This window comes from Trichosporon asahii (assembly GCF_000293215.1).
Source record: "Trichosporon asahii var. asahii CBS 2479 unplaced genomic scaffold scaffold00075, whole genome shotgun sequence".
Taxonomy (NCBI): domain Eukaryota; kingdom Fungi; phylum Basidiomycota; class Tremellomycetes; order Trichosporonales; family Trichosporonaceae; genus Trichosporon; species Trichosporon asahii.
The window spans coordinates 68464-94106 of NW_014040850.1; the positions used below are offsets into that span (position 1 = coordinate 68464).

Here is a 25643-nt window from a genome sequence, read left to right on the forward strand (position 1 = left end):
CGCAGGAGCGAGTGCGCGGTTGAATGCGCTGTGGGGCACCGGACAGCAGCAGGGACAGCAGGGGCAGCAGGGACAGCAGGGGTGAGTTTGCCCAAGCGTGAAGAGAACTGACGGGCAGACCGGAACGCACGGACAGCACGTCGCCGAGTGGACGGCCTGCGCGCTGGTCCCCCACCGACTCTTATGAGGACATGCACGACGCCCAGCCGCTCAGCACGGGCGCGACGATCAATGTCGGCGGCAGGGCGAGTCCGAGGGACGGCGCAAGCCCGCCTCCGACGGGCCCGGGCGCGCAGGCGGGCAAGATTGACATGGGTACGTGCTTCCATTCCACGTACTCCACGGCTGCCTGAGCTGACGCAAACAGCGAAACTCGGCTTCCTCCCCAAGAAACGCGTCGACCTCATGTCCGCCTCGCCCTCTCCTGCCGCCGGAGCTGGTGCCGGTGCTGGTGCCGGTACCGGCGCTGGGTCAGGGAATGCGAGCGCGACCTCCCTCGCATCAGGCGAGAGCGGGAAGAGCCTGGTCGACAAGATCCCCAAGAGCCCCGTCGGGGAGACGAGCCCGCACACGCTTGGAGACAGCGACGATGAGGAGCTCGAGTATACTGAGTAAGCTTTATTCCAGGGATGATAGCTGACGGACAGGAACCCGTTTGATAAGAAGTAGAGTAGGGGATGAGATAGAGGTCAGAAGTGCTCGAGATGTGCAGACTCGGCGGCGGTGCATATAACGTCTTAACTCAACTACGCGATTCGCTGCTTCGATTTCGCTTCCACTAATCACAGGCTTCTCCTCTCCATCTCCGATTTCAGGCGCTGTCAACACCAGTAAATTGACGTGTCCTCGACACGAATACAGTGTAACTCCATGAGGGACATGTAGCCAGGCTAACGGACCTTGGTGCCGCAGTATTTGCAGATCTTAACGTTGCGATTCTCGTTGGACTTGACCCAGACATGGGGCTCTGTGTGGTCTTAGCATCGAACTGGGACTTCATCGTATGGGCGGGTAACGCACGGCCGCTGCCCGTGGCATGACAGGGCTGAGAGTGGAACTCACTGCTCTTGTTCTGTCCTTTGCTGTTGCCATCACATTTTCCGTCGCCCATGATGACTGGTGGCTGTTGACTGTTGATAACTGTGTGCTAGTACAGGAGAATAGAGAGTGGTTCACGAGCTGAGCGTGGGAGCGACCGTCTGCTTTGGATGGCTAGGAGGTTAAGAGTTACCCACCCCGCCTCGACCCCTTATATCTCTTGCCTTGACTGCCCCCCAGCTCCTTGCAGGTATCCAGCAGCGCATTCGACGCCACCCCATCCCAAGCTCACCATGAGGAAGGGGTGCTCCCGCTCATCGCGAAGCCAGGAATCCAAGAGTGACGAGAGAGTGGCCGTGGATCGAGGAATGCACAAGTGCCCTATCAGTATGCAAGCGTCGTCCCCGCGTCTTTTAGTCAGCTGGAACATGCTGTGCCCGTCGATCAACACCGCCACGCCAAAGCATCTTTTGCAGCTCGATCTCAGCCCATCGATGATTCGCTGGTGGACAGGCTGGGACGAGTGATCTGCCTGTCGGCTATGATGGTGGAGCCTATACGACGCCACCGGTGGGCCTGCCCTGGGCGTTCTCGCCGATCGAGAGGCCTGGACATGCTGGACAGGCGCTGCACCCACAATTGATTTTGATTGCCGTGATACATGCCTCGCTTGATCGCAATGCAGCCAAGAGCGCTCCTGCTCACGCTGCGTTACCCCATGTCAGAGCTGTTGACCGAGGCCGATCAGATAACCGCCCCATGCCAAAGGTGTGCACTGCACCGCACGCTGATCGCTGATTGGGTCACATTCTGATCTACTCGACGAGCTTGTCGTACTGGCGGTCCAGACCCCCTGCCCTGCCGTGGCATGCCAGTGATCCCACTCATGTATGCCCGGCAGTGAGACTGACTAAATGTATATCAACAGTGCCATGACGGCGGCTATGCGCGGCTGGGCTATGCTGAGCAAGTTCGGGCAAGTACAGCAAAGATCTGCATGGTCGAGACCAAAGGCACCTAAGCACAGCTGCTAAGATGGTACTACCGCGGGTGCGTCTGACTCAGAGCTCGCAGATCGCTTTTGCCCCTCATGTTGTAAACACGAGGGTTTGCCACCGCCTTCTTTTGCTTTTCTCTCTTTCTTCACGCATACCATCCCTCAATCAAGTCCTAAAGTCTACGATGACCGAGGCAGACAAGGGCAAGATGCTGCTTAGTGTCCCTTCTCTCCTCGACACACCGGATCCAAGCGCGTCCGCCTCGCCTCACACTCCTCCGCCCCGCTCCAGGCCAGCGCTTGATACTACCAAACCTCACCTGAACTTCACGGGATCGAGCTTGCCGGCAGACTACGTGTTCAACATCGATCTACCACCCGATGCTCATCCACCCGACGTGCAGGCGTACCTGTACTGCGTCGGTTCTGCCTCTCCGTCTACGAAAGGCACGGGCTGGAAGTTGGGAGTAGAGGCCGGCGCTTGTCTGCTGCGGTCTGTGCGGGACAACGGACGAGGGTGAGACATCTGGCTGGCCCTCCCACTGACAGCAGGTTTTTTGTCCCGACACCGTCTCCCCCCGCTATGCAAGCCGCTCCGCACTTCCCCTGGCTGTACGGCCTCACCTACGCGCAGACAGACCAAATATCGTTCACGCTGCGCAGGGATGTGAATCCCCACGTTGCCGAGCCCGACCCCGACCTCATCATCCACCACTGTCTGATTTTGCCCATTGTAAATTACGTTCTCACCTGCCCTTGGAGATGGGAGAGGCGCGGTGCTCCAAAAGCCAGGGGACCTCACTGACAGCAGACGAACGCCCGAGTCCCACTTCCAGAGGGTATGATCGAGGCAGGACACGAGCAGTGGATCGAGATGATTGCGTGGCTCTATGCCAACCACCCGGCAATGCTTCGACTGAATGCCTTCGACCGTCCGAATGGCCGGTGGCCGACGGACGATGGTCTCCGTCGGTACCGCGACGGCCTCATGTGGATGTCAGCCCCCGAGTATGGTGGCGATCCTCGGGTAGGAGAGGCCATGTATCTTATCGACGAGTACAACGAGAACGATTACGAGCCGGCGCTGTGATGGGCGGTGCTGCACCGACCTGCACAGTCGCGACGAGGCACCGATGTCGAGGTCAGGGTCTTGGTGATGGACTGGGGGATAGAACCGCGGCTCTCGAGATCACTAGCAGATTTCACACATCGAGTCGCATTCTCCTCGACTCGCCAGCCACTGTCGACTCGATAGCCACCCACCTTAGTGACGAAGGTGTTCTAATTTCTCTGGTGCATTACTGTAGCCGAGAGGAGGAGCTGCCTCAATGCGTTCCCCCTGAGCCATGGAGCTCATCAACAAGTCTCAATCCATCCTCCCACCTCGGACCAGTGGGTGTTGGAATGAGCGATCTGTGCGCGGCGGCGCGGCCGCCGCGACTATGTAGCTGTTCGATACACCGTAGTAATTCTCTATGTCATCTATCATAACAGTGGGATACTCAGCAACATGTCTTCCAACTTCACCGGCTCATCAACACCCGCAGACTACGTCTTCGACATCGACCTTCCGCCAGAGATGCATCCGCCAGACATCCAAGCATACCTGTATGCCCTGGGATCTCCGTCTCCGACAAGTGACCGCGGAGACTGGTCCCTGGGTCTCGAGGCTGGTGCACGCCTCTTGCGGCGGGCGCGGGACAGCGGTGACGGGTATGATGCCACTGCAGCACATGACTGACGCGCAGGCTCTGCGTTCCAACCCCCACTCAGGAGGCGATGGACGCCTGTCCGTGTTTCCCATGGATACACGGGTTGACATTCGCGCAGGCGGATGTGGCCACGTCCAAGCTCCGAGAGGACTTGGATCCGATCGTGGATCCGAGCGCCGATCGCATGCAGGTCCACTGCAACTTCATGGTCCTGGTAAGTTGCTGTTTCTTAGTTGAGACTGCTAAGCGCAGACCAACGCCCGAGTCCCATTACCACCCGGAAGTATAGGTCCCCAACATCCCCTCTGGGTAGAGCTGATTGCGTATCTCTACGCCAATCATCCGGTGCTGCTTCGGGTGAGTTTTCGCACCGCGAAAGCAGACAGTGGCCCACAGATGATGGGCTGCGCAGACATCGCGATGGGCTCGTGTGGTCAGACGACTTGACAAACAGTTCAGACGGGGAAGCGAAGGACACGAGCTGGGTCCTTGATGAAAACGACGAAAGAGATTACGAGCCATACGAGGATACCGTGGGGATGACTCCTGCGTGCGGTAGTTGACGGGCGTTAGACCAGCCACCAGATGTTCCCGGCCGTGGGTTTGATTCAGTGGACGGGCTGGACTGGACTTGATAGCGACAGCGTTCTGTCACTTTTAATAACAAGACTGTCTCATCGGGCGCGCGGATGAGCAGACGAATCTGTTCTGCTGCTCAGGGTGAGGAAAGCCCAGAGGGCGCGGGGACAACGGTTGGATGGACTGGGGGGCACTTGAGGCTCTGTGAACTGAACGTTGTGGGGCGATAGTGTGTCGATGCATGAAGTCATGCTGTCGAGTTAGCAACTGCAGAAGAAGAAGGGACCAGCGACGCAGAGGATCTGCCCGCTTTGTTACTGGGCGCAGTCGAGGATCGCCATGGACGGAACCATTATTTGCCACCTGACTCACCTTGTCAGACGCGTCCAATAGTTCATTGCACTGAAGTACTTTTCTCTCCATCTCCTGACTGACACCCTTGCATTCCACAACACCCGGCATCCTAAAGACAGGCGCCGTCTGTTCGCCTCCTTCCGGAGTATCACCGAGCGGTCCCCAGCGCAACACTGTAGATCATCCGTCCTCCCCATTCAACATCAGCAATGGCCGCCGACTTTCCTCTGCCCAACGAGCTCTTGGTAGTCATCTTCAAGCACCTAGATGGTGGAAGTCTTCGCACTCTTTCTAGGGTCAACCGCCGCTTCGCCCATGTATTGCAGCAAGAGCGACTGCTGTACCGCCATGGAGTGTTCTCATCTTTCGGTCTGCGCTTCCCGGGTGCGCTCAAGCCTACGCCGTTTCTCGCTTTGCCAGAGCTGGGAATCACGCCGGTCAGCCCGCTCAATGGAAGGAAGGTCTTTGAAGAAATACAGCGACTCGAGGTGCGACCGCACTCGCCAGACAAATGCGTCATGTTCGACCTCATGTGGCCCCGGGGAACAGCACACACCTCTGCACAAGCTGTAATCTACGACGAAGGTGCCTGGTGCTTGCCGGTATTGTGCATTGAGCTTCTTACCCCAGACCCCACCGCGCCATCCCCCCAGGCCCAAGGCCGCCAAGTCGAAGGCGGCTTGAGTACGCTTTTGCACGTTGTCACCGACGAGGTTAATGATAAAGACTTGCCGACACACAGAGCCTTGAAGTACTCAGATTCACCTCCTGCCTCGAGAGACGATGGCACCTACTGGTCCGACATGGTAGGATGCCGCTACATCGACCATTTTATTGTGAATGAACCGAGCGTAATGATTGACAAGATCGTTGTCCGCAACGCTCCCGCAGTGCTGTACCATCAATCTCCGAGCACTCTTCTCCTTCCTCGCTACTTTTTCGCCGCCGAACAATGTGTGCTTGTTATCAACTCAGCCGGTCTTTGGAAGGACAAGCCGAGGGCTTGCTGCGTCGGTCCGTTACCGGATTTGCCTCACAGTGTGTTTGGGCTTGGGCCACAGCCTCGTGGTACACCCGAGATCGTCATTGTTTTCTGGACGGGCGATCCAGAAGCTCGTTGGGTCCCGCCCTGCTCTCATTTCAGTGATCCTACCCAAGCGATAGACAGCCTTTTCCACAAGTGTTCCGCCATGGACAAGATCTGGGAGGGTATGAAGACCACAATCGACTCTGTTCCGCCACGCTACGCTTGTAAGGTCACGTTGGTCAATACCGACGCAATCATGTCACTCGCCACGCCCCAGACTCACTCCATGTCGCTCGTCGAGGCGTACCTTCGAAGTCGCTTCCCGAGCATGTTCAATGCAGCCATCAGCGGTTATCCCCCACCCGTCTTCCGCACCATGCAAGAGTGGATCGAGGACGGTCATGCGGATGACGTTTTCACGCCGGAGGAGTTGGCGCCCTTCAAAGCCAAGGTCCCCGGTGTATAGGGACGCATGCGTCCGCCGTTCCCGTACTAGAAGTTACGCATTTAGTGTTGCGATCTGACACTTCATGCACTCCTCACAGCTAGACTTCGAACATGCATCATTGTTCAAATGTGTGAACAGTGGCCAGAGTTGGGGGCGTACAAGGCCTACGGGAACAATGTTGCATGACGACCGCCCCTTGTGTTCGGGCAGTCTGACGCTGTGCAGACGCCTTCAGGATTACTTCACCTGCTTCCTTTTCTCTCCAATCTCTCTTTTCGCACTTGTCACTCTACCCGTCATCCATCCCCTTGTCGTACCTGCTCAGCTTCAGCATGCAGCCGGTGGATACATCACGATCGGGCTCACGGTGTGCCGCATCGACTGAGCCGCACATCGTCCCCCAGTCCATTGCGAGAAACCACGGACAGCGCACACTCACCGACCTTCCAAATGAACTTCTCATCACTGTTTTCAAGCACCTGAATGGGCGTGACCTTCGAAGTATGCGCTGCGTTAACCAGCGCGTCAACTGTATTCTTCTGCAAGAGCGTCTGCTGTATCGGCACGGCTAATTCACGAGGCTTGGTCTCCGTTTCCCGGGAGCACTGCGTTCGACACCTTTCCTGCAGATACCCGAGCTTGGGATCACTCCGGTCGCTCCAGCGGATGGAGCGAGAATACTGCGCGACATGCAGCGCCTTGAGCTACGGCCACATCCTCCGACAGATTGTGTGTTGTTTCACATCACGTGGGGCGGTTGGCCGGCACTGGATCTTGCTGGCCTCGACCGAAGTGACGCCCTCGTCCTCTCAATCGAGCTCTTACCTCCCGATCCGGAGGGCCTCATTTCAGACGACGAAGATGAGGATGGAAGAGAGCAGCTAAGTCATCTTCTGCACAAGGTCTCTGAAGACGTGTTTCGAGCCGACTCGGACGAGTTTCGCGCCTTACAGTTCTCTGCAGCGTCACCAGGATCTCCGGGGCAAGACGTTTATGGCAAGATCGGATGCTGCTACTTCGATCACGTTGTCGTCAACGATGAGAACTATAATCTGCGCAAGCTCGTTATTCGCAACGCCCCAGTCATGTTCTATGACGTCCCTCCTGAGCAACTATCTGTTCCCAACTCTCTGTACGCCGAACAGCAATGCATCCTGGTCGCAAACTCCGCGTGCCTCTGGGAAAGCAGCCCAAGTGACTGTTGTCTAGGCTTGGACCTGGATCGGCAGACAGTGCGGTGGGGAATAGGTCCATGGCCGGTCGCTGGCATACGAGAGCTCGTCATCGTGTTCTGGACCGGAGATCCTGACACCCCTTGGCTCCCACCTTGTTATCACTCCACTGCAAGTCCACGCACTCGTTCAGAACTCGAAAGCTCGTCTGAAGGGTGTTCTGCCATGCAACATGTTCTAGACGGCATGATGAAAATGATTCGGTCTTTCGATATATCGGTGAAACACAAGGTAGCCATAACATTGGTGAACATCAAGGCCTGTGCTGGCACGATTTCTCGCACTCGATGGACTTACGATGCTCAAGACCCTTTGTCACCTGAGAACTACCTTCGAACCCATTACGCTAAGTGGTTTGACGAATGCAACACCAAGCTCCCCACCATTCGCCTTCCCACAATGCAAGAGTGGATTGATAGCGGTGATGCAGACGACGTCTTTGCATCCCATGAACTGGCACCGTTCCTCACCACTCCGGCAAACGCCAAGTAAGTGAGGTCCTCGGACCACCGATGCCGTCCTTCAAGTGTTCACAAGACCTCCTCAGTGTCGTAGTTAACTCTCTGGCTGTGACTGCACTCGACCATTGACCTATGCATGCTGTAAACCGGACTATAATCCGAAGGCTGCTCAGGCAGTAGCGTACATCGTCGTCGTTCGGAGTTTCAGCCTCGCTTTCTGAATCTAGCAATCAAACCTTGCTCACTCATCCCGGCATTGGTGAAGCGTGTCCGAGGTCAAACCTCGCCACCAGCAGCGAGGAACGGGGCAATCTCCGTATGCGAGAAGACGTTCTCAGCGTGTCCGCCCGCAAGCCACGCGTCGAAAGTGACACACTCCAGTTCGGGCGGCTCGCACTCCGGGAATCCCCTCGCCTTGAACGCAGCCTCGAAGCGGGCAGAGATGTCGTTCTCGTAGTACTCCTGCGTCTCGCCCTCGACTCCGCGGCCCCGGCGTACCGCGTCCGCATTCACGACGGTGATGCGTTTGAGCCCGTCCTTCGGGCTCGTGCGCATCTTCAGGGCGCGGACGGCAGAGCCCAGGCCAAACCACATCCTGGCGAGTGCCGTGCAGTCCCCGGGCTCCTCGAGCTCCCAGGGATCCTCGTCCGCATAGTGCGTGCAGGGCGGGAACCAGGGTTCGTCCGGCGAGCCCGTCCAGAAGACAATCGTGAGGCGTTCGCAGCGCCACGGCGGTCCGGGCTGGAAGCCCCAGCTCACCCTGCCATCGGAACAGAAGCCTGTCAGGGGTTCCTCCCAGGGACGCTCGGACCTGATGTATTCGGCGTCCAGGGCTGCCGAGTTGACGACGAGGACGCACTCGTCCGTCACGATGTCGTTTGGGAAGAGGAGGGGCGAGTCCGGCCCGTCGAACCACAGCACGGGCGCGTTGCGGAACACGAGCTTGCGCGGGCGCGCGCACCAGAGAGAGGAGAAGTCGATGTAGAAGCACCGGTGGCGGCAGGTCGCGAACTCGTCGGCGCCGTCCTCGTCATAGTCGGGGGTTGGGTTGCGGTGCCCCTCGTCGCCCTCGTGGACGAAGGTCGAGTACATCTCGCCCGAGGACTGGGCGTGCGTGGGGCAGCTGAATAGCTCGACCCAGAGCACGTCGAGGGATGTCTCCTCGTCAGGCCGGAAGACACGGTACCCCTGCAGAAAGCGGAAGGTTGTGCAGTCGCCCACGTCGTGTTTCCGGAATTTCACTACCCTTATGTCACGGAAGATGGAGGCACGCTGCTTCTTGCTGAGTGGTGCTTGCTGAAGTTCCGGCAGCTCGAGGAAGGGGTAGGGCTGGGCTGCGCCAGGGAAGTGGTAGCCGAGCCTCGAGAAGTTGCAGTAGCGGTACAGAAGAGGGCGGACGATGGAGGCAAAGAGCCGGTTCACCGCCCGTAAGCTGCGGAGGTCGTGCTCACCGAGATACGGCACAACCATCTGCCACAGCTCAGTGGGCAGGTGTGGTGGGGTGTCGGTCGCCATCGTGCGTTGAAGTTGACGAATCGATAGAGGAGAGGTGATGTTTAAATGTCAACGATGCAAATCCACTCAACTCATGAAGCGCAAGGGTGTCGATCTCCTCGCCAGATGGCGTCCCGGAGGCGTCAAAGCGTTACGGGGATAACCCTTCGCTATCAGTTGCGGAATCATCGCGGAGCACCGTGAGCTGTTGCAACAATAAGACATGCATGCACTCTCCACTTCGTGCGCTTAAGGCGCCTGTTCAACCCCGCCATTCTCCGCTGTCGATTTCGACCTGCTTTGCGTTTGCACGCATCGCATCTCCTCCAGCAGCCAACATTACCGGCAATCTGGTCTCGGCGTGCCCTGGGTGACTGCTGAGCTGGGCTGCTTCGCCACTCAAGAGGCCCGCCATGAATACTCATCGGTATCGTCGCCGTTCGGATAAGGCCGATGTTGCGCTCGCAGCTGAGACGGGTCGTCGCTGAGCCGCATAGTGATCTCGTTCGGCGTGAGGATATGATCGGCACCGGCGTCAGTGCTCTCCCGCAGTCGGCGAGGGGGTGATGATTTTCACTCTGGCTCAGTCCATCCCTGCGGTGCTGGGCCTGCGTCCGGACGTCTAGGTAAAACTTCGTTCTTGTCGAACAGCGTTCAAGTACGGCTGAATCTCCTTCCTGGAGAAGACATCCTCCCATTCTCCACTTTCGATCCACTCCGCCATGCTCGAAATAAGCAACTGCGGCGGTCGGCCGCTATCCAAGTTGTCCTTGTGTCCCAGCGTCCAGCCGTCCCACTCGCCTGGGTCCGAACCGTAACCCCCATCGCTCTGCGACTGGCTGTAATCGGACTCGCCGTCAGAGGATTCGGCGGGCTCTAAATCGCCGCCCTCAGAATCGCTCTGCGCGGCGTCGTAGTCGGAATTGGCGACTTCGGGCTCGACCGGAGCCCTGCCTTCGAATGGTCCGAGGATGCGTTGCCGCAACTCTGATAAGGGGTCGATGCGCGTCTGATCCGACGGAGCGCCTGGGGGGATTGCCAGCGCGTCTCCGTTGACAATCGTCATTCGCTCAAGGGCGGTTTGTTGAGCAAACTCGACCAGGTCAAACCACATGCGCGTGTAGGCCGAACACGTGCTCGAGGCCTCATTTTCGCCCGTGATGGGATGGCCGTGGAAGTGACCGCATGGTGGAGTCCACGGCGTGTCTGGCGATCCACTCCAGAATACGATGGTCATGCGGCGGATAGTGTAACAACACGTCGTGATATCGAATGGTGCGAAACCCCATCGACAGACACTCTCACCAAGACGGTTTCTGAGCTCGTCTTCTGAACCCGTGTTAAACTCGCGCTGGGCAAAATGGTCGTCAAAGCGGCGATGCGCGCAGGTGAGAGTCGTGTCCGGGGGCCTGTACCATAATCCCGAAGAGTCCACGACGAGTACCATCTCCTCATGGCCGAGCCCACCTGGAACCTGGTACTCTCGCTCCAGCCTATCCCACATAACCTGTGCGCCGCGAACGACAACTTTGCGAACCCTTGCCTCCCACAACGCCCCTTTGCTCAAGTAAGAGCAAAAACGCAGACAACCCGAATCCACAAGAGGCAGGTGCTCTTGTCCCGGACCCAGTCCCTCGGGGACATCATTGTGGACGAACGCCGCTGGGAAATTTGGACGGCGGTGGAAGTTCACGTTAACCTCCGGGCACCTGAATAACTCGAGCCAGAGCACGTCGAGGTGGAAGGTCTGTTTCCTCCGCCAGAGCATCGCGAAGAGGTCACACTCGCGCTTCCGATGCACATTGACATTGATGCGACGCAGGTTTTTGAGAACTCCTTGCCATTGCGACTTGGGCATCCGCGGTTGACCCATCTCCGGTAGATCCGTGAATGGGAATGGTCTCTCGGCGCCGGGGAAACGGAGTCCGAACCGGTAGAGAAGCGGACGCGCGGCGATCGAAGGGCGGAGTTGACAGCGCAGACATTCAGGAGGTCGTCGCGCTGAAGGTGATCGACAATCATTAACCAGATCTCGGCGGGTAACCGGCCGGTGCCGGCCATGGGTCGCCGCGTCATACTGTTCGAAAAGTGGGCGAGGAAGAACGGAGAGGACGTCCAAGGTCGTAAGACACTGGACCGATGCGAGGGGGCAGCTGAGGAGATGACGATTGGGTGGAAGCGGAGACAGTGTCAGGGTCGTGGCGATGACTCGCTCGTGTCGCTGGACAGGTACAATCAGTGCAAGGGTTGGTAGTCGTGATGATCGCAACGGGATGATGTCCAACGACGTTATGCAGAAGAGGAACGAGAATGGACGGGAGATGTCAAAACAACCCCGGTGGAGGTTCCTTGCCCGTGCAATCTGACGCGTCGCAAGGACGCGACTTTCGATATTGGTTCCGCCGGAGCGTGACTGATTTACCAAAATGTAGCCGCGGAACACGAACTCTCTCAATGCATGACCAAGAATAAGGAACTACTGATTCTCAACGATGCTTTCATTCGGCACGCTCCAGAAAGGGCGCGATCTCCTTGACATTGAAGACGTCCTCCCAATCTTCCGCTTCCGCCCACTCATTTACGGTTTGAAATGAGAGCTCCGGCTGCTCCAAGCCACGGTTCTTGGGGTAGGCTTTCTGCAGCCTGGTTTGCAGTTCGTCTGCAATCTTGGTCTTGTCGAACAGCTTGTACGGTTTGCGCGCCCGACGCTTGACTCCAGCACTTGGCTGCTCCGACATTGCACCTGTGTTCACTAGACAAATCTGCTGTAGGCTGGGGACGCGCCGCACCGTGGCCACAATGGCGTCCCAGATCTCAGTATAAGAGTTGCAGACATCCCGGCTGGTCCAGTGCTCCTCCTTGGTGAAGTGCCCACACGGCGGGAGCCAGGGTGACTCTGGCGGCTCTGTCCAGAATATGATGGTCAACCTTTTGAGGCTGGTGCTGTCGTGAGGGAAAGGACTGAAGCCCGCGATGGGATTTTTAGTGGGGCCGAACAGTCGGTGGTACTCTGGACACATGCACACCACATCACCAATCCACGAGATCCAATCCTTAGCAGAGTCCACCACAAGAACGTACTCCGTTGCCCAACGTCCGCCTGGAACTTGATGCGGTCGTTGTTGGCTTTTCCAACTCAGGGGCGCGCCGCGAATAACAACCTTGCGCACCCTGGCAGACCAGAGGTCCGGCTCGTCAAGGAAGGAACAAGCCCGCAGACAGGTTGTGTCAACGGCAACCTCTGAATTGCTAGCACCGTGGTCATCCATGGCGGATCCCAAGCTTTCGTTATACTCAGTGTGCACGAAGCATTCGGGGAACACCGGCCGTTCCCTGGGGCGCAGGGCTGCTTCAGGAATCTGCTCGACCTCGAGGGACAAAACGTCCGCGTTAAGTCGTAGGCCGTCCGGCCACACACCCTTGAATACAGTTGAGCAGCTCTTACTCTTGTGGGTCGGAATCTCGAGGCGTCGAAGATTGTGAACAATGCGGTCGAGGTCTGATTTCCGGAGTGCAATGTGACCGAGCTCTGGCAGATCCGTGAATGGGTAGGGGTGTGGTGCGCCGGGAAAGTGGAGGCCGAGTTTCGTGAGTAGACCATAACGGTACAAAAATGGGCTAGCGATGGCGCCGAGAGCAGAATTGACGCTGCGAAGATTGAAGAGGTCGGTTTGACTGAGGTGCTCGAAGGCCATCTGCCATACCTCGACTGGAAGACGGCCAAGACGATCGTTAACGCTCATCTGAGGTAATGCTGCAGGGGGTTAAGTCGGATAGCTGATTTGTTGATCAGGGAGTGGCAAGGTTAAGTGACAATATTGTAAGATCGTTCTGAAAGCAAACGAATGTCGTGAGGGGTCAAAAGAACGTCGTGTGGATGAAGTTATGCAAGAGAGTGAGGGCAATGGGCGATGTTGAGATGGAGGAAGGATTGGGTGGTTGACGTGTGATGTGGTTCCGAGCGCAGCGGCGTGTTTGGTTCCGGGTCCTGTGGTGGCGACGCGACTGATTTTCGACCAATCGACCTTCTCTCCTGCTCCGCACGTGAGTGTCTCCGCAAGGTTCTGCCCTCCCTTCCCTATGCATTATTACTGCACAGGCATGAGCGGTGCGAGGGTAAAAGATGGTGGCATCGATCAGTTCCTCACCTGCAGGCTTCCAGGATCTCGCAATTGACTTCCTCCCTCCCTGAACTCGTACCACATTTTCGATCTTTTCGGCAGTTGCACCACACAACATCGGATTCAAGACGTCGCAGCCTTTGTAGATGCAGCCTGGAACGTCCCATGACGCCGCCCATGACGTATAGAGGCCGGGCCGGCACAGGCAGCGCCACATTGGTAGAATGCGGCATGTGGCCAAGCCTGCTCTGTGCGTATGAGGGGCCCGTTCGACATGTGCCACCGTGCGACTCGATGTCCAGGGAGCCGGGTATTGATGGCCGTGTCTGCAAACCGCGTCTGCCATTGTCCGGCAGCGTATATGAGTCGGGCTGCATTCTTCACTCGTACACTCCAACCTCTTCTTGCGCTTTCAACCTGCCTGCCCTGCACCTACACTCTTGCACCCCCACACCGAACTACACAATGACCGCCTACGACACCCTCTACTGCCCCTGCTGCGGCGGCGAGACGAACACGGTGAACACGGCCGGCGAGGGCCAGAACTGCCGTGACTGTGAGTCCTCCCTCCTCCCATCTCAATCCGCGCTCTGCTCTCCGCTCCTCAACATTCTCCCTCCAGCCCCTCTCGAGCTCAGCGCCCAGCTAACATACAGGCTGGCACAAGACGCTCTACGAGCCGTTCAAGTTCCCTCCCTGCGACGTCTGCGGCAAGGGCGACGAGACGCGTACAGGCGAGATCCACGGCGAGCACCTCTGCGACGACTGTGAGTACTAATTCCTCTGCTGCAGGCTAACGTTCAAGGCGCCGAGCGCAAGTACAAGCAGCTCCCGTACGACTTTGGCAAGGGTGTGCGGAGCGTTGCTGCGGCCTGATTATCTGCGTAGCGCAATCATGCTTTCCGCCGTCGCCGTCACGTAGCCGCTCAATAATCCACGAACCGTTGTAGCTGTATGTATCCTCCGTCTCCTTGTTCCTCCCGACTCCTTGTCACCATCGGACGACCACGAGCAAAGAGCAGTGGGTTCCTCGCAAAGACCGGCGACGATACGGGATGCGGCGACCTCGTTGCCGGAGTGGGTCAGAGTGCGGGCCCCCTCAGCGAGGACAGGGCTCGAGACGCCTGACGATTGGGTGGAAGCGGAGACAGTGTCAGGGTCGTGGCGATGACTCGCTCGTGTCGCTGGACAGGTACAATCAGTGCAAGGGTTGGTAGTCGTGATGATCGCAACGGGATGATGTCCAACGACGTTATGCAGAAGAGGAACGAGAATGGACGGGAGATGTCAAAACAACCCCGGTGGAGGTTCCTTGCCCCGTACGACTTTGGCAAGGGTGTGCGGAGCGTTGCTGCGGCCTGATTATCTGCGTAGCGCAATCATGCTTTCCGCCGTCGCCGTCACGTAGCCGCTCAATAATCCACGAACCGTTGTAGCTGTATGTATCCTCCGTCTCCTTGTTCCTCCCGACTCCTTGTCACCATCGGACGACCACGAGCAAAGAGCAGTGGGTTCCTCGCAAAGACCGGCGACGATACGGGATGCGGCGACCTCGTTGCCGGAGTGGGTCAGAGTGCGGGCCCCCTCAGCGAGGACAGGGCTCGAGACGCCATCGGCCCGTGCGCGCAGGGTTTGTGTTCGCCGCACGACCGAGATGGTGTTGAATGCCTCTGTGCTCGTCATCAGTGACTGTGCGTGGAAAGTCAGCTGTCTCGATGTCGGCAGGGAGTTAGCGAGTTAGCCGGGGCGTTCAGCGCGCGCCGGGTACACCAAAACGCAAAGTCGAAAGAGGTTGAACATCTGTTGAACGAGTTGAGACCTCCACTCCGTGTGTTTGTTTGGTTCCAAACTCCAAAAATCGATATTCTGATCCCGCAATCAGGGTCCGGCGCCTGATTTCGGTTTCGTCCCGCCAACCCTCTTCCACCCGCCCGACCCTGTCTCTTTCGTCCAACAAAACGAGCCTCCAACACGCAACGATGCATGCAGAAGAGAGAAAAAGAGAGTACATCCAGGGGGAATCGAACCCCCACCGCATCGAATCGCACGTGGCAACGATGCATGATACCATTTCACCATAGATGTGAGGACGCTCTCGTCTCTGAGCGGTAGCGGGCGGCGTTATGGACTCACGCGTGTCAAGATTGGCGAGAAGTCTGGATACGTACGGCGAGGCCAGGGGATATGAGGCTGCTATCATCAGCTCTAGATATCTAGTTCTGAGTTAGATGGTCCAGTAAGAGTGAAAAGACGAAAGGTGGCTTGGCGGCCACTCCGAAATTCCGTCGGTCGCAGACTTCTCCGCCTCGCTACACCCAGCAGCGCCATCGCCGTTCGGATCTTACGTTGGGCGTTGCTCGCTAGGAGCGTAGCGAGCGCAGGGAGGACGAGGGTCGGGTGGCATGTGGCGACCGGGCCACCGGTTCACCCACACGACTCCTCATGTCCATGCCACCTGAAACTCGCAAACTCGCCGCACTCGCATCTGTAAAGTGAACATTGAGCAGAAACGTTCCTCCGCTCGTCCTCGCGGTCGCGCTTCTCCGAGACTCGGCCTAACCCATAGGTCATGGTACACCTCCGCAGGCACAGATGAACGCGCGCTCCTCATCCCCACACCGCGCGCGACCGGGGTGCGACAGCACTGCACAATGCGCAAAATGAGGGGCCAAAATCACCGCAAGCTATTCTTAGCAGCAACAGTTGCCCGCCGCACAGTCCGTGCCGGGCGTGCCGACCGTGTCTTCCTCGTCCGAAGCATCCCGGCGGTCCGCAGGGTGGCACCGAAGCATGTGAGGCCCCAATGGCCCCACTTGGTTCCAATGCTTCGTTCTTCGGGCAGAGCGTATTCTACGGTTTGTATTTCGGCCAACAGCGAGGGTCTGTGCAGACGGTTGAATTGGAAAACGGACAGTGCAATCCTTGCGAGATGGATATCTGGAACGCGGGGCGAACATAGAATTTGATTGGGGCGAGGGCTGATGCGAGGCGTGTGTTGTGAGTGGGGCCGAAGTACTCGTCGGTGCTTCACACTCTTAGAATACACGATGACTGGAGGCCATGACTATGGTTAAGCTAGAATGGGGCTGAAGGACGATCATCAGTCTGGAGCGTCAATGGAATGGCATCATTGTACCTTAATGATGACATGGTGAAGCAGACGCAGCGACGATCGTGCCCAGACAGGATCACCTCTCTGACGATGGAGGATGAGTAGGAGACGGCTCGGCGCAACCCAAGGTGTAGAGTGGGTGGGGTCGCTATTGCCCGCAAGCTCATACGTGCGGAGCGTTGTTATGCAGGGTGGGGCCGAACCAACAATGGGACGGTACACAGGGTCAACGAAACCTTCGAGACGTCCGACGTTCCCGATGGTCCAAGGGAGCTGAGCTTTCGGACTACAAGCGTGTGGAGCGGGGACGCGGAGCAACGATGGACAACAATGGCATGCTGGGAGAACTAGAGGTACGGGTGCTCGGACCGCGGGCCGAATACTGGTCGTTGCGTGACTGCGCAGAGTGTGAATGGTGATCTGGGTGAGGTCATCGCAGGAATGGAGTGTTGCTTGTGAGAACGTTTCGGGCCCGTCGGGCCTGAATACGGGCATGGCGGCCCCAGGATCTGGGGCACCAACTGAATCGCTCACATAGTGTTACACTTGAGTGCGTTTGGCCACCTCTAGTTGCGTTTGGGCGAGCTCGTGACCAGTCGCATGACCCCGTATGGACTCGTGGAGCGCAGTAGCGGAATGCCAAGCCTGTGCTAACGTCAGGAATAGCCGCACAACGAGCACGAGCCTTCCCAGGGCAAGCCTTATCTGCGCCCATAGCGCTTAGATGCGACTGCGGCTCGGCTGAATCGTGCGTACTGCACGTTTGGCGTTCAGCGTTATTCGAAATGAAGAGACAATGTTTGCAAGTCAGTGCAGATGCAGCCCCGGGGAGACTCCATATGCCCGAGGAACGGTGAGGAACAGCGAGGGGTAGCGAGGGGTATCTAGGAGGTGGCTTGGAACTGCCTGAGACCAGCGGGGAGTCTTTGGGGCCGCCGAAGACAGTGGGAAGCGTTCACATCGTACGCCACGGTACTCACGGCCGGCACGGCCGTTTACTGAAGCACGCCGCTGCTGCCATGTTCGCCCGTCCATTCTCGCCCGAGCCGGATTTCAGTTTGCACAGATGATCGTCAAGGGTCCTGTCGCGTCGTCGGCGACTTTCTCACCCCCGCGGCTGTCGTGTTCGTAAATTCGGCTTTGCCGATTTGATTCCAGAGCCCACTGCGTGTCTTGCCTATGTCTGGGTAAGAACCGGAACTGAGCCGGCGCCGACGGCGCCGTCACAAGCCCCGATACTGGCGAGACTGCCGACGGCGAACTAGATATCATGACGGCGACGACGAATGATATCGACCACAGCGAGACCGCGGCCGCAGGGTGTGTATGGGCGTGGGCCCTCGTGCTCCCCGCCTGCATTGTTTCCAGTGGTCGTACTGGGCGCCCCGACATGCCTCCGCAGCCCCCGTGCACAGTGTGGGTGTCAGGGAAAACGCCTCTACGCCAGGGGTGGGCCGGCATCGACGGCAAGCGCCGCCATCTCGCGGCATCCCAGCAGTTGAACCGAGGGAATGACGTGCCAGGATCTTGGGCGACTGCTCGCAACGGCGTCCTTTGGGACGCAGGTTCCCAATCACGACGCCCAAGAATCCAAGCGTCTGAACTGGAGATGCTGCAGGTCGCCTGCCCTTTTCTTGCGAAAACAATCCGAGTCGGCGCATCGGCAACTTATCTCCAGGCTTGGAGAGCCTGAAATGGAAACTCATGCCCTGCCCCACTTCCCGGATGAGCCTATGTTGTCCTCGTGATTGGTGATGTGCAAGGAGGCGCCAGGAACAGCCTTGCGTATCAGCCTCCTGCGCACGAGACTCCGCCTCGCCCTGCAGGCGATTGGGCCAAGCACGGTACCCAAGGCTATTTTGGGATGACCATGCTTGACGTTGGAGCTAACATCAGAGCTAACATCTCGATGGCATTAGACCCCAACTCCTCAACCCCCAACGGGCCCAGCGCGCGCAGCTCGACTGCCCCGCTGCCCCGCGAGACCCCGCTGGACGCCTTTGCCAACATCCTACCCCCAAGGGACCCCGGGCGCTCAGGCCAGTCGCGGCGGGCAGCTCTAACGAGGCTCTCGTTGATTTCGAATCAATGGATGGGCCCCTGTTCCTCTTCGCTGCTGCGGATGCTGCTCAGTGCCGATTCGGGAGCGTCTAGGCAGAGCAAGGGCAGGGCGAGGCCTGAAGGCGAGCCTGGCGACCTGGCCAGTCATGATCCTGCGGCAACAGCGCTAGCGCTGAATCCCGAGATCTTTTTCTGCTCTCACGCGACGACACTTGAGGCCGAAGCCGGATGCTGGTCGATGACTCATAAAAGGTCGGGAGGGAGAGCGTGACTTGTTCTTTCCCCAGCAGACTCACGCCCACCACTATGGTCTCACCGCCGCAGTCCTTCAAGGACACCCCCCGCCACTATGAGGAGTCGGACGATGGCCTCGCGCACACCTCTGTAAAGTCGCAGCTGAGCCACTGGCACGCGATTAAGGGTCGCGAGCACCGCTCGTTTGTCCGCAACATCGTCCCGTCGTTCCGGTGGAAGACGCAGAAGAACTCTCCGAATGAAATCGTCATCCACAATCCCATCAAGCTTCTCCGTTCCGTGCCCGCCAAGGGATGGCTTTACTTCCTCGTTGGTTGGTTCGCCTGGACCGTGAGTATCCTCATAGCCGCAGTAAACATCAGTAGAACCCCCAGCTAACGGCTTCAGTGCGATGGTTTCGACTACTTCGCGGTCTCCGTCACGATGACTGACCTGGCCCACTACTTTGGCAAGAGCAACCACGATATCTCCACTGCCATCACTCTTACACTCCTTTTCCGCTCCCTCGGAGCCTTCCTTTTCGGTATTGCCGCCGACCGTTTCGGCCGCAAGTGGACTCTCTTCGTGAACCTCCTCATGATCGCCGCGCTTGAGCTCGGCTCCGGTTTCGTCCAGACCTACAGCGCTTTCCTCGGTGTCCGCTCCATCTTCGGTATTGTCATGGGCGGTATCTGGGGCACGTCTGCTGCGATCGCGCTGGAGAACGTGCCCCCTCACGCCCGTGGTCTCATGTCCGGCATGATGCAGCAGGGCTACGCCGTTGGCTACCTCCTCGCCGCTTCCGTCAACTTCATCACCCCGCACAGCAAATATGGCTGGCGCTGTGTTTACTTCTTCGGTGCCGGTTTCTCTCTTCTCGCCGCTCTCCTCCGCCTCGTCGTCCCCGAGTCCAAGCAGTACATTGAGGCCCGTGAGCGTGCCAAGGCTGAGGCCCTCCCCGCCAAGGAGGCTACGCGTCGCTTCGGCCGCGCCATCTTGGACATGCTCAAGACCAACTGGATCCGCGTCATCTGGGCCATCTGCTGCATGACCGGCTTCAACTTCCTCTCCCACGGCTCCCAGGACCTCTACCCGACCTACCTGAAGGAGACCAAGCTTCTCAGCCCCGCCGTCACGAACCGCGCCGTCATTATCTCCAACGTCGGCGCTGTGTGCGGGGGCACGATCGCGGGCTATCTGTCTCAGTACTCGGGACGTCGGCTTACTGGGCTGATCTTCCTCTGCATTACTGCCGCGTTCATTCCTCTCTGGATTCTCCCCGGCAACTTCTCGGGACTCGCCGCCGGCGGCTTCTGGATGCAGTTCGGCGTCCAGGGTGCCTGGGGAATCGTGCCCATCTACCTGTCCGAGGTCTCGCCTCCCGCCTTCCGTGCCCTCTTCGCTGGTCTCTCGTACCAGCTGGGTAACATGGCTTCCTCAGGCGCTGCACAGATCGAGACCGACGCTGGCGAGAGCATCCAGATCCCCGACCCCAAGGAGCCCGGCAAGATGATGCCTGACTACGCCACCGTGCAGGGTATCCTGATCGGCGCTGTCATTGCCTGGCTCATGATCTTCCTCTTCCTCGGCCCCGAAGCCGACGGATCCCACTTCGAACACGCCAAGGCTGCCTACGAGGAGGGCGCCGGTAAGGAGACCGGTACCCGCCTCGTGCACGAGGATGAGTACATCCGCCGCGAGAGCCAGATGCACCGCGAGGAGCGCGAGGCGGAGAAGGCGTAAGCAGTCGGGGTCGCTTTCTTTTCATCTTGAACACAAACAACACTCAGTAATATCAGTCACTTAATAATATGGCTGCGGTCAGCACGCCACTTGTACATCACTGAATGCAACGATAAGGCTAAACGTGAGCACAAAACTGCTGCATAGCTATCTTGAGAAGTATGAAACCGTGCATCGTTGGGAGAGGTGACAGGGGTGGAGGAGAGATGATCGGCGTCTTGCATTGGACACCGCCCACACCCTGGCAATCTCATTTCGGTCGGTGACTCACTCCCCCAACTCCACTCCTTCCGAGCCGCGAACCTCATCATCCCGTATCACTTACCAGGTCTAGATCCAAGACAGCTCCACAGCCGGAACGTCCCTTTCTGGGCCCGTGTCATGCTCGTGACAGAAGCGAGGAGATAACGAACCATAAGGAACGGGTGGAGCCGGAGCAGCACAGGGTTGAGAAATTCGCCGACAATCGCCCTCCTCGTTTCGACCTAGGTCTCGTTTCGGCGGTGCCTCGATGGTGGAGCGTTCGCTTCGACCGCTGAAGTCAGCTTGAGAAAGTGATCAGGAAAGCTGGTGCTGGGTATCGCATCTCTGAGTGGCATATGGCCTTGCGTGACCCCAGCTGCCTGTTAGCTTTAACAACCGGTCTGTGTCCAGGCTGCAGGGAGGGGTCCAGAGGTGAGGCTGGTTATTAGGGAGCGTGCACATGGTGGCATCGAAGCTCGCTTGCCCACCGATCGTTGGATGCAGCTTGCATATCAGCTCATGTCTATTTTCCGCACGTCGGCTTAGCGTGTGAGATCTACTCGAGCAAGTCTCGCAGTATTGAGCGGCAACTCAGGTGTAACATGCAGAATGGGCGAGAGGTTGGCGAGTTGATCTGCAGTTCAGCTCTGACACTGATCGATAAGCTTATATGGGAGCGCCCTGCGTGTCACTTACTCTTCCGAAGCCATCTTTATTTCACCTTCCCGGAACAGAGCACGAAATAGATTTGAGGACGGAAAGACGCGCCTGAGGGATCAGCTACTCCACTTACGTCGCAGCATACGGGACTTACAGGCAATTCACCTCTACAATCACGGAACTCACTCGTGTGCTAATTCCGTTCCGCTGCCCGTGATCTGCCTTAAGCTGAAGCCAAGCCTTGATCAGCTTACCCGTGCTGTGTTCGTCTGCTCTGGCCGTGAGAAAGCAGCACACCAGAGGCTCGGCTTGGGTTGTAGACTGTCAGCTTCGACATTCAACATGAAGCTCACAACTTGCGCTGGCATCGGCTTCCGTAAGACTTGACGAACTTATCAAAGCCCTTGTCTGTGTTTCGACAGCTGGCTGCAGTGACCATCGGCTAACGACTGCGTATCCGCGGGTCAGAACCGACCGAAAGACCAACCAACTATCATCGATCGAGACCGTTCTTTGCCTCTGCCTCCTCAGCTAGGCTTCCAGACCGCGGTAGCTCACTTGTCTGCTTGTCAGCTGTGGCTCAGTACATGCAGCTCTCACGCAAGACGTCGACGGTGAAAGCCCATCAGGCTCTCGTGCAGTGGCAGTGGTGAGCACCCGCCCCGCGATACCTCGTCGTCAGTCAAAGACAGCACTCGGCCAACACACTATCACTGAAAGCAGGCAGTCTTCACGTCAGAATGCGGAGCCACAGCCTTGGGTCACTCGTGCGGCGTGAGCAAGCGAGGAGAGCAATTGGGCCGACGTGCGCTCGATGAGGACGCCACTGGACTTGCCTGGGAAGGCGTGAGTCCCGCAGTATTGTGCAACTAACGCTCTGGTGTCAGTTCGACGAGACGGATTGCAGAACTCACAGGAGAACAAGCTCAAAGCTAGAGCCACTGCTGATGGTAGCTGTGCTGAATGGAAGCGACAGCAGTCTGGCTGTGAGCTCGAGACAGGCGCGATGTAACTCACCGCCACCATTTAAGCTGACGCTGTCAGCTCACTGCAACGCACCCAAGCTCACCATAGCAATGTGTATCAGCTATGACGACGCCGGTGCAGCTCACTGTTGCCGATGGCATTAAGTCTCAATGCTAAAAGACAGATCTTACCACAGGCCTTCTATAGTTACGATCGTCTTGTGAGTCGTTGACTTCCAGAAGTAGCTTGATAAGCTGACCTTGTCTTCCACCTCGCCGTTGATGCTGGTGTGTCAACTGAAAGCATTGATCATTGTAGCTCACAGGTCTGATTACAGCACCTTACGCGAGAAGCTCGACTCCCCACCGCGGAAAAGGGGTACTCCGGTTGGAACGTCGCCGCGGACGGTGGCACGGCAGGCGGAGTCATCTGCAGGTTAGTTGCCACAACATGAACTAAATCGCAACTTGCTGGCTAAGATTGGAGGAGTAGGAGACGGTGAGATGTCAGGATGTCAGTAGAGAGGTGGGTGAGACGTGAATGTGGGACTGCTAGGGGCGTGGGAGTGGGGCGCGAGCGTGCGACGATCGTGTGTTGCGTTGCGGCTGGTTACGCCCATTGTGCGCTGATGCGGATGACGAAAATCAATGCATATGACTTCTCTCTGACTTTTCTTACAACCGCGCCGCCCCTTACAACTTGGCGCTCTGCTGCGTCTCGCCATCAAACGCGATCCTATGGTCCCACTTGCTGACCTCCTTCCAGTCGCCGCCTTGCCTCTTCTCGCCCTTGAGCGTACCCGCGACGAATCTCCGCGCGCACTCGGCTGCGACGGCGTCGCCGTCCCTCTGCGCGTCGGCGAGCAGCAAGACGGCGCAGACAATGTCGCCGAGAGAGTGGTACACGTACCGAGACAGGGAGAGGAGCTCCTCCTTCTCCTTCGGCAAGTTCTTGAACTGCTCCCACTGGCTCTTGATCTCCTTCTTCTCCTCGTCAAAGCCCTTGACGCCTCCGAGAGTGGTGTTGATCCATCGGTCCAGCGCGGCCGTCACGTCCGCTCCCTGTCGGCCAGTGAGACACTTGACCGTATCCGTCGCGAGGACGTCGGTCGTGCCCTCCCAGATGGAGAAGACATTGGCGTCACGGAAGATACGCGCGACGTTGATTTCGGGCGTCTCAAAGTTCTCGAGGTATCCCACTCCGCCGAGCGCCTCCATGCACTCCTGCAGGCCGTGGATGCCGTGTTTCGTCGTGTACGCCTTGGCGACGGAGGTAAGGATACGCAGGAGGAGTTCGGCGTCCTGTCCTTCGGGAACGAGCGGGTTGGGTGCCTGCGCCTGGACGCTGCCGAGGAGCGCAGCGAGGAAGAACGTGAGCAGCGTGTCGGCGCGATACCTCAGTGTCGTGGCCGCGAGCGTCTTGTTGAACAGGGGGATGGTCTTGAGTGCTGCCCCCGTCTTGGGGAAGGTGCGTACGCGAGAGAAGGCGCGGGCGATACCCAGCCCTCGGCCGAGGAATCCGACTCCACGGGCAGCGTTGTGGAACCGCGTCACGTTGAGCACCGTCGCGATGACGGAGACACCGCGGCCCTCCTCGCCCACGAGCCAGGCGCGCATGCCCTTGATCTCGAGCTCTGCCGTGGGGAGCGCCTTGGTGCCGAGCTTGTTCTTGAGGCGCTGGATCTTGATGCCGTTCATCGCGCCGCCCTGCACGCGCGTCGGGGCGAAGAAGCACGAAAGGCCCTTCTCGGTCCATGCCAGGACGAGGGCGCAGCCGCAATCCGTCGCACTGGAGAACCACTTGAAGCCGCTGATGCTGTAGGGTCCGAGAGGGAGGCCGTCGGCGTCGGTCCGGTCGTCGAGCCCGACCCACTTGGCGAAGGTCTCGGTTCCGCTGACGTCGGATCCGCCCCGGCGCTCGGTCATCCACTGGCCTGATGTCCAGGCGTTCTTGGGGTTGGTGTCGAGGAGATGAGACAGGGCCTTCTTGAACACTTTCGTGCGGGTGTCGACCATCTCCTTTGGAAGCGAAGAGGGGGGCGGCCTGGAGAGTTCGGCGATCAGGACACTCGTCGCGCCGTCCTGCATACCAGAGGGGCAGACGACCATGGCGCTCGATGCGCCCCAGAGGTGGATCTTGATAACCTGGACGACACGCGCGCTCCCAGCCAGATCCTTGGCGTATCCCGTGGCCACGACACCGTTCTCGAGGCCGAAGTCCTGTAGTGCCTTCCAGCCCGGAGATGTGACGAGCGCAGCACTGTCCTTCGGCACTCCGAACGAGTTGAATCCGTCTCCGTCGATGTAGGGCGGGTTCTTCTCTGCATTCGTGACATGGGCGAGGATCTCGGGCGTGAGCACCTCGGCGCCAAGCTTTGAAAGTTCCGACGAGACCTTGCTGAGGACGGAGGGAGGGACGAAGAGAGCGGAAGCGCGGCGGAGGGCGGCATCCTCCTCCCACTGGTTCTGGACCACGGGGGTGGGCTGGAAGAAGCCCGTCGTGCTCGTCGCTGGCTGGCTGACTTGGGGTTTGGACATGGTTGAGTCTAGTTGGAGGAGGAGGTCATGACTGAGGAGGTGGAGTTCTTATGAACCGGCGAGTACGGCGACCACCGGACAAGCGAGCCATGGAGCGGACAAGGAACCTGGCATGTGAGCAAGGCGGAGATGGCCGCGATGCTCTGATCATGACGGCCAGGAGGCACTGTAAAGGCCGATTACCGAGCGCGCGTGGAGAACACGACGTTGCCCACCAAATGAACCGGCCGAGAGCCAGGCACCGCATCTGCCGCGCGCTCCTTCGTCCGTGGAATGAACATGAGACGGGTTTAGAACTCGTCGAAACGAATGCGGAACTGAGCTCGGCACTCGAACGCATGCATGATGCTGACGCCGTGAGCGTGCGGGCGTCGCCGCGCCGCCGCTCGTCTCCGAAATGACGCACGCCGCCCGCCAAGGTTACAAGGTCTGAGCCGTCCGATTTTCGGCCCGTGTAGAATCAGAAGTCCAGAACCCACGTCCGATCGACAGCCGATCTGCGAGTGACTTAGACTTTGGGATGGCTGTTTGTTTGCATAACGCCTCTGTGTAACCCACTGCAACAACAAGCACTAGAAATCAATGCAAGCCTCCCTCGCCATCTCTCTGAATGCATCAACAGCC

The 25643-nt window shown here is 58.4% G+C and overlaps 9 protein-coding genes and 1 non-coding gene across 10 annotated transcripts; 5 read left to right on the top strand and 5 right to left on the bottom strand.

Annotated features, from left to right (window-relative positions):
* Positions 1–2220: 2220 nt before the first annotated feature.
* On the top strand, positions 2221–3125 carry A1Q1_05594 (uncharacterized protein; the record flags this gene model as incomplete). The annotated part of the gene is made up of 3 exons (XM_014320803.1): positions 2221–2528; positions 2588–2768; positions 2844–3125. The coding sequence occupies 3 exons, from the start codon at positions 2221–2223 to the stop codon at positions 3123–3125; spliced, it is 771 nt and encodes a 256-aa protein (XP_014176278.1).
* Positions 3126–3545: 420 nt separating this feature from the next.
* Positions 3546–4240, top strand: A1Q1_05595 (uncharacterized protein; the record flags this gene model as incomplete). The annotated part of the gene is made up of 4 exons (XM_014320804.1): positions 3546–3643; positions 3784–3961; positions 4000–4104; positions 4160–4240. The coding sequence occupies 4 exons, from the start codon at positions 3546–3548 to the stop codon at positions 4238–4240; spliced, it is 462 nt and encodes a 153-aa protein (XP_014176279.1).
* A 649-nt stretch (positions 4241–4889) lies between these two features.
* A1Q1_05596 (uncharacterized protein) lies at positions 4890–6173 on the top strand (the record flags this gene model as incomplete). Its single annotated transcript, XM_014320805.1, has 1 exon — positions 4890–6173. The coding sequence occupies one exon, from the start codon at positions 4890–4892 to the stop codon at positions 6171–6173; it is 1284 nt and encodes a 427-aa protein (XP_014176280.1).
* A 671-nt stretch (positions 6174–6844) lies between these two features.
* Positions 6845–7879, top strand: A1Q1_05597 (uncharacterized protein; the record flags this gene model as incomplete). Its single annotated transcript, XM_014320806.1, has 1 exon — positions 6845–7879. One exon carries the CDS (start codon positions 6845–6847, stop codon positions 7877–7879), a length of 1035 nt encoding a protein of 344 aa, XP_014176281.1.
* A 245-nt stretch (positions 7880–8124) lies between these two features.
* Positions 8125–9363, bottom strand: A1Q1_05598 (uncharacterized protein; the record flags this gene model as incomplete). Its single annotated transcript, XM_014320807.1, has 1 exon — positions 8125–9363. The coding sequence occupies one exon, from the start codon at positions 9361–9363 to the stop codon at positions 8125–8127; it is 1239 nt and encodes a 412-aa protein (XP_014176282.1).
* A 601-nt stretch (positions 9364–9964) lies between these two features.
* A1Q1_05599 (uncharacterized protein) lies at positions 9965–11215 on the bottom strand (the record flags this gene model as incomplete). The annotated part of the gene is made up of 1 exon (XM_014320808.1): positions 9965–11215. The coding sequence occupies one exon, from the start codon at positions 11213–11215 to the stop codon at positions 9965–9967; it is 1251 nt and encodes a 416-aa protein (XP_014176283.1).
* Positions 11216–11840: 625 nt separating this feature from the next.
* Positions 11841–13085, bottom strand: A1Q1_05600 (uncharacterized protein; the record flags this gene model as incomplete). Its single annotated transcript, XM_014320809.1, has 1 exon — positions 11841–13085. The coding sequence occupies one exon, from the start codon at positions 13083–13085 to the stop codon at positions 11841–11843; it is 1245 nt and encodes a 414-aa protein (XP_014176284.1).
* A 2384-nt stretch (positions 13086–15469) lies between these two features.
* A1Q1_t466 lies at positions 15470–15548 on the bottom strand. The gene has a single exon. It is a non-coding gene; the product is annotated as a tRNA-Gly (tRNA).
* A 3394-nt stretch (positions 15549–18942) lies between these two features.
* A1Q1_05601 (carboxylic acid transport protein) lies at positions 18943–20613 on the top strand (the record flags this gene model as incomplete). Its single annotated transcript, XM_014320810.1, has 2 exons — positions 18943–19221; positions 19279–20613. The coding sequence occupies 2 exons, from the start codon at positions 18943–18945 to the stop codon at positions 20611–20613; spliced, it is 1614 nt and encodes a 537-aa protein (XP_014176285.1).
* A 2561-nt stretch (positions 20614–23174) lies between these two features.
* A1Q1_05602 (Acyl-CoA dehydrogenase, C-terminal domain containing protein) lies at positions 23175–25019 on the bottom strand (the record flags this gene model as incomplete). The annotated part of the gene is made up of 1 exon (XM_014320811.1): positions 23175–25019. One exon carries the CDS (start codon positions 25017–25019, stop codon positions 23175–23177), a length of 1845 nt encoding a protein of 614 aa, XP_014176286.1.
* Positions 25020–25643: the final 624 nt, after the last annotated feature.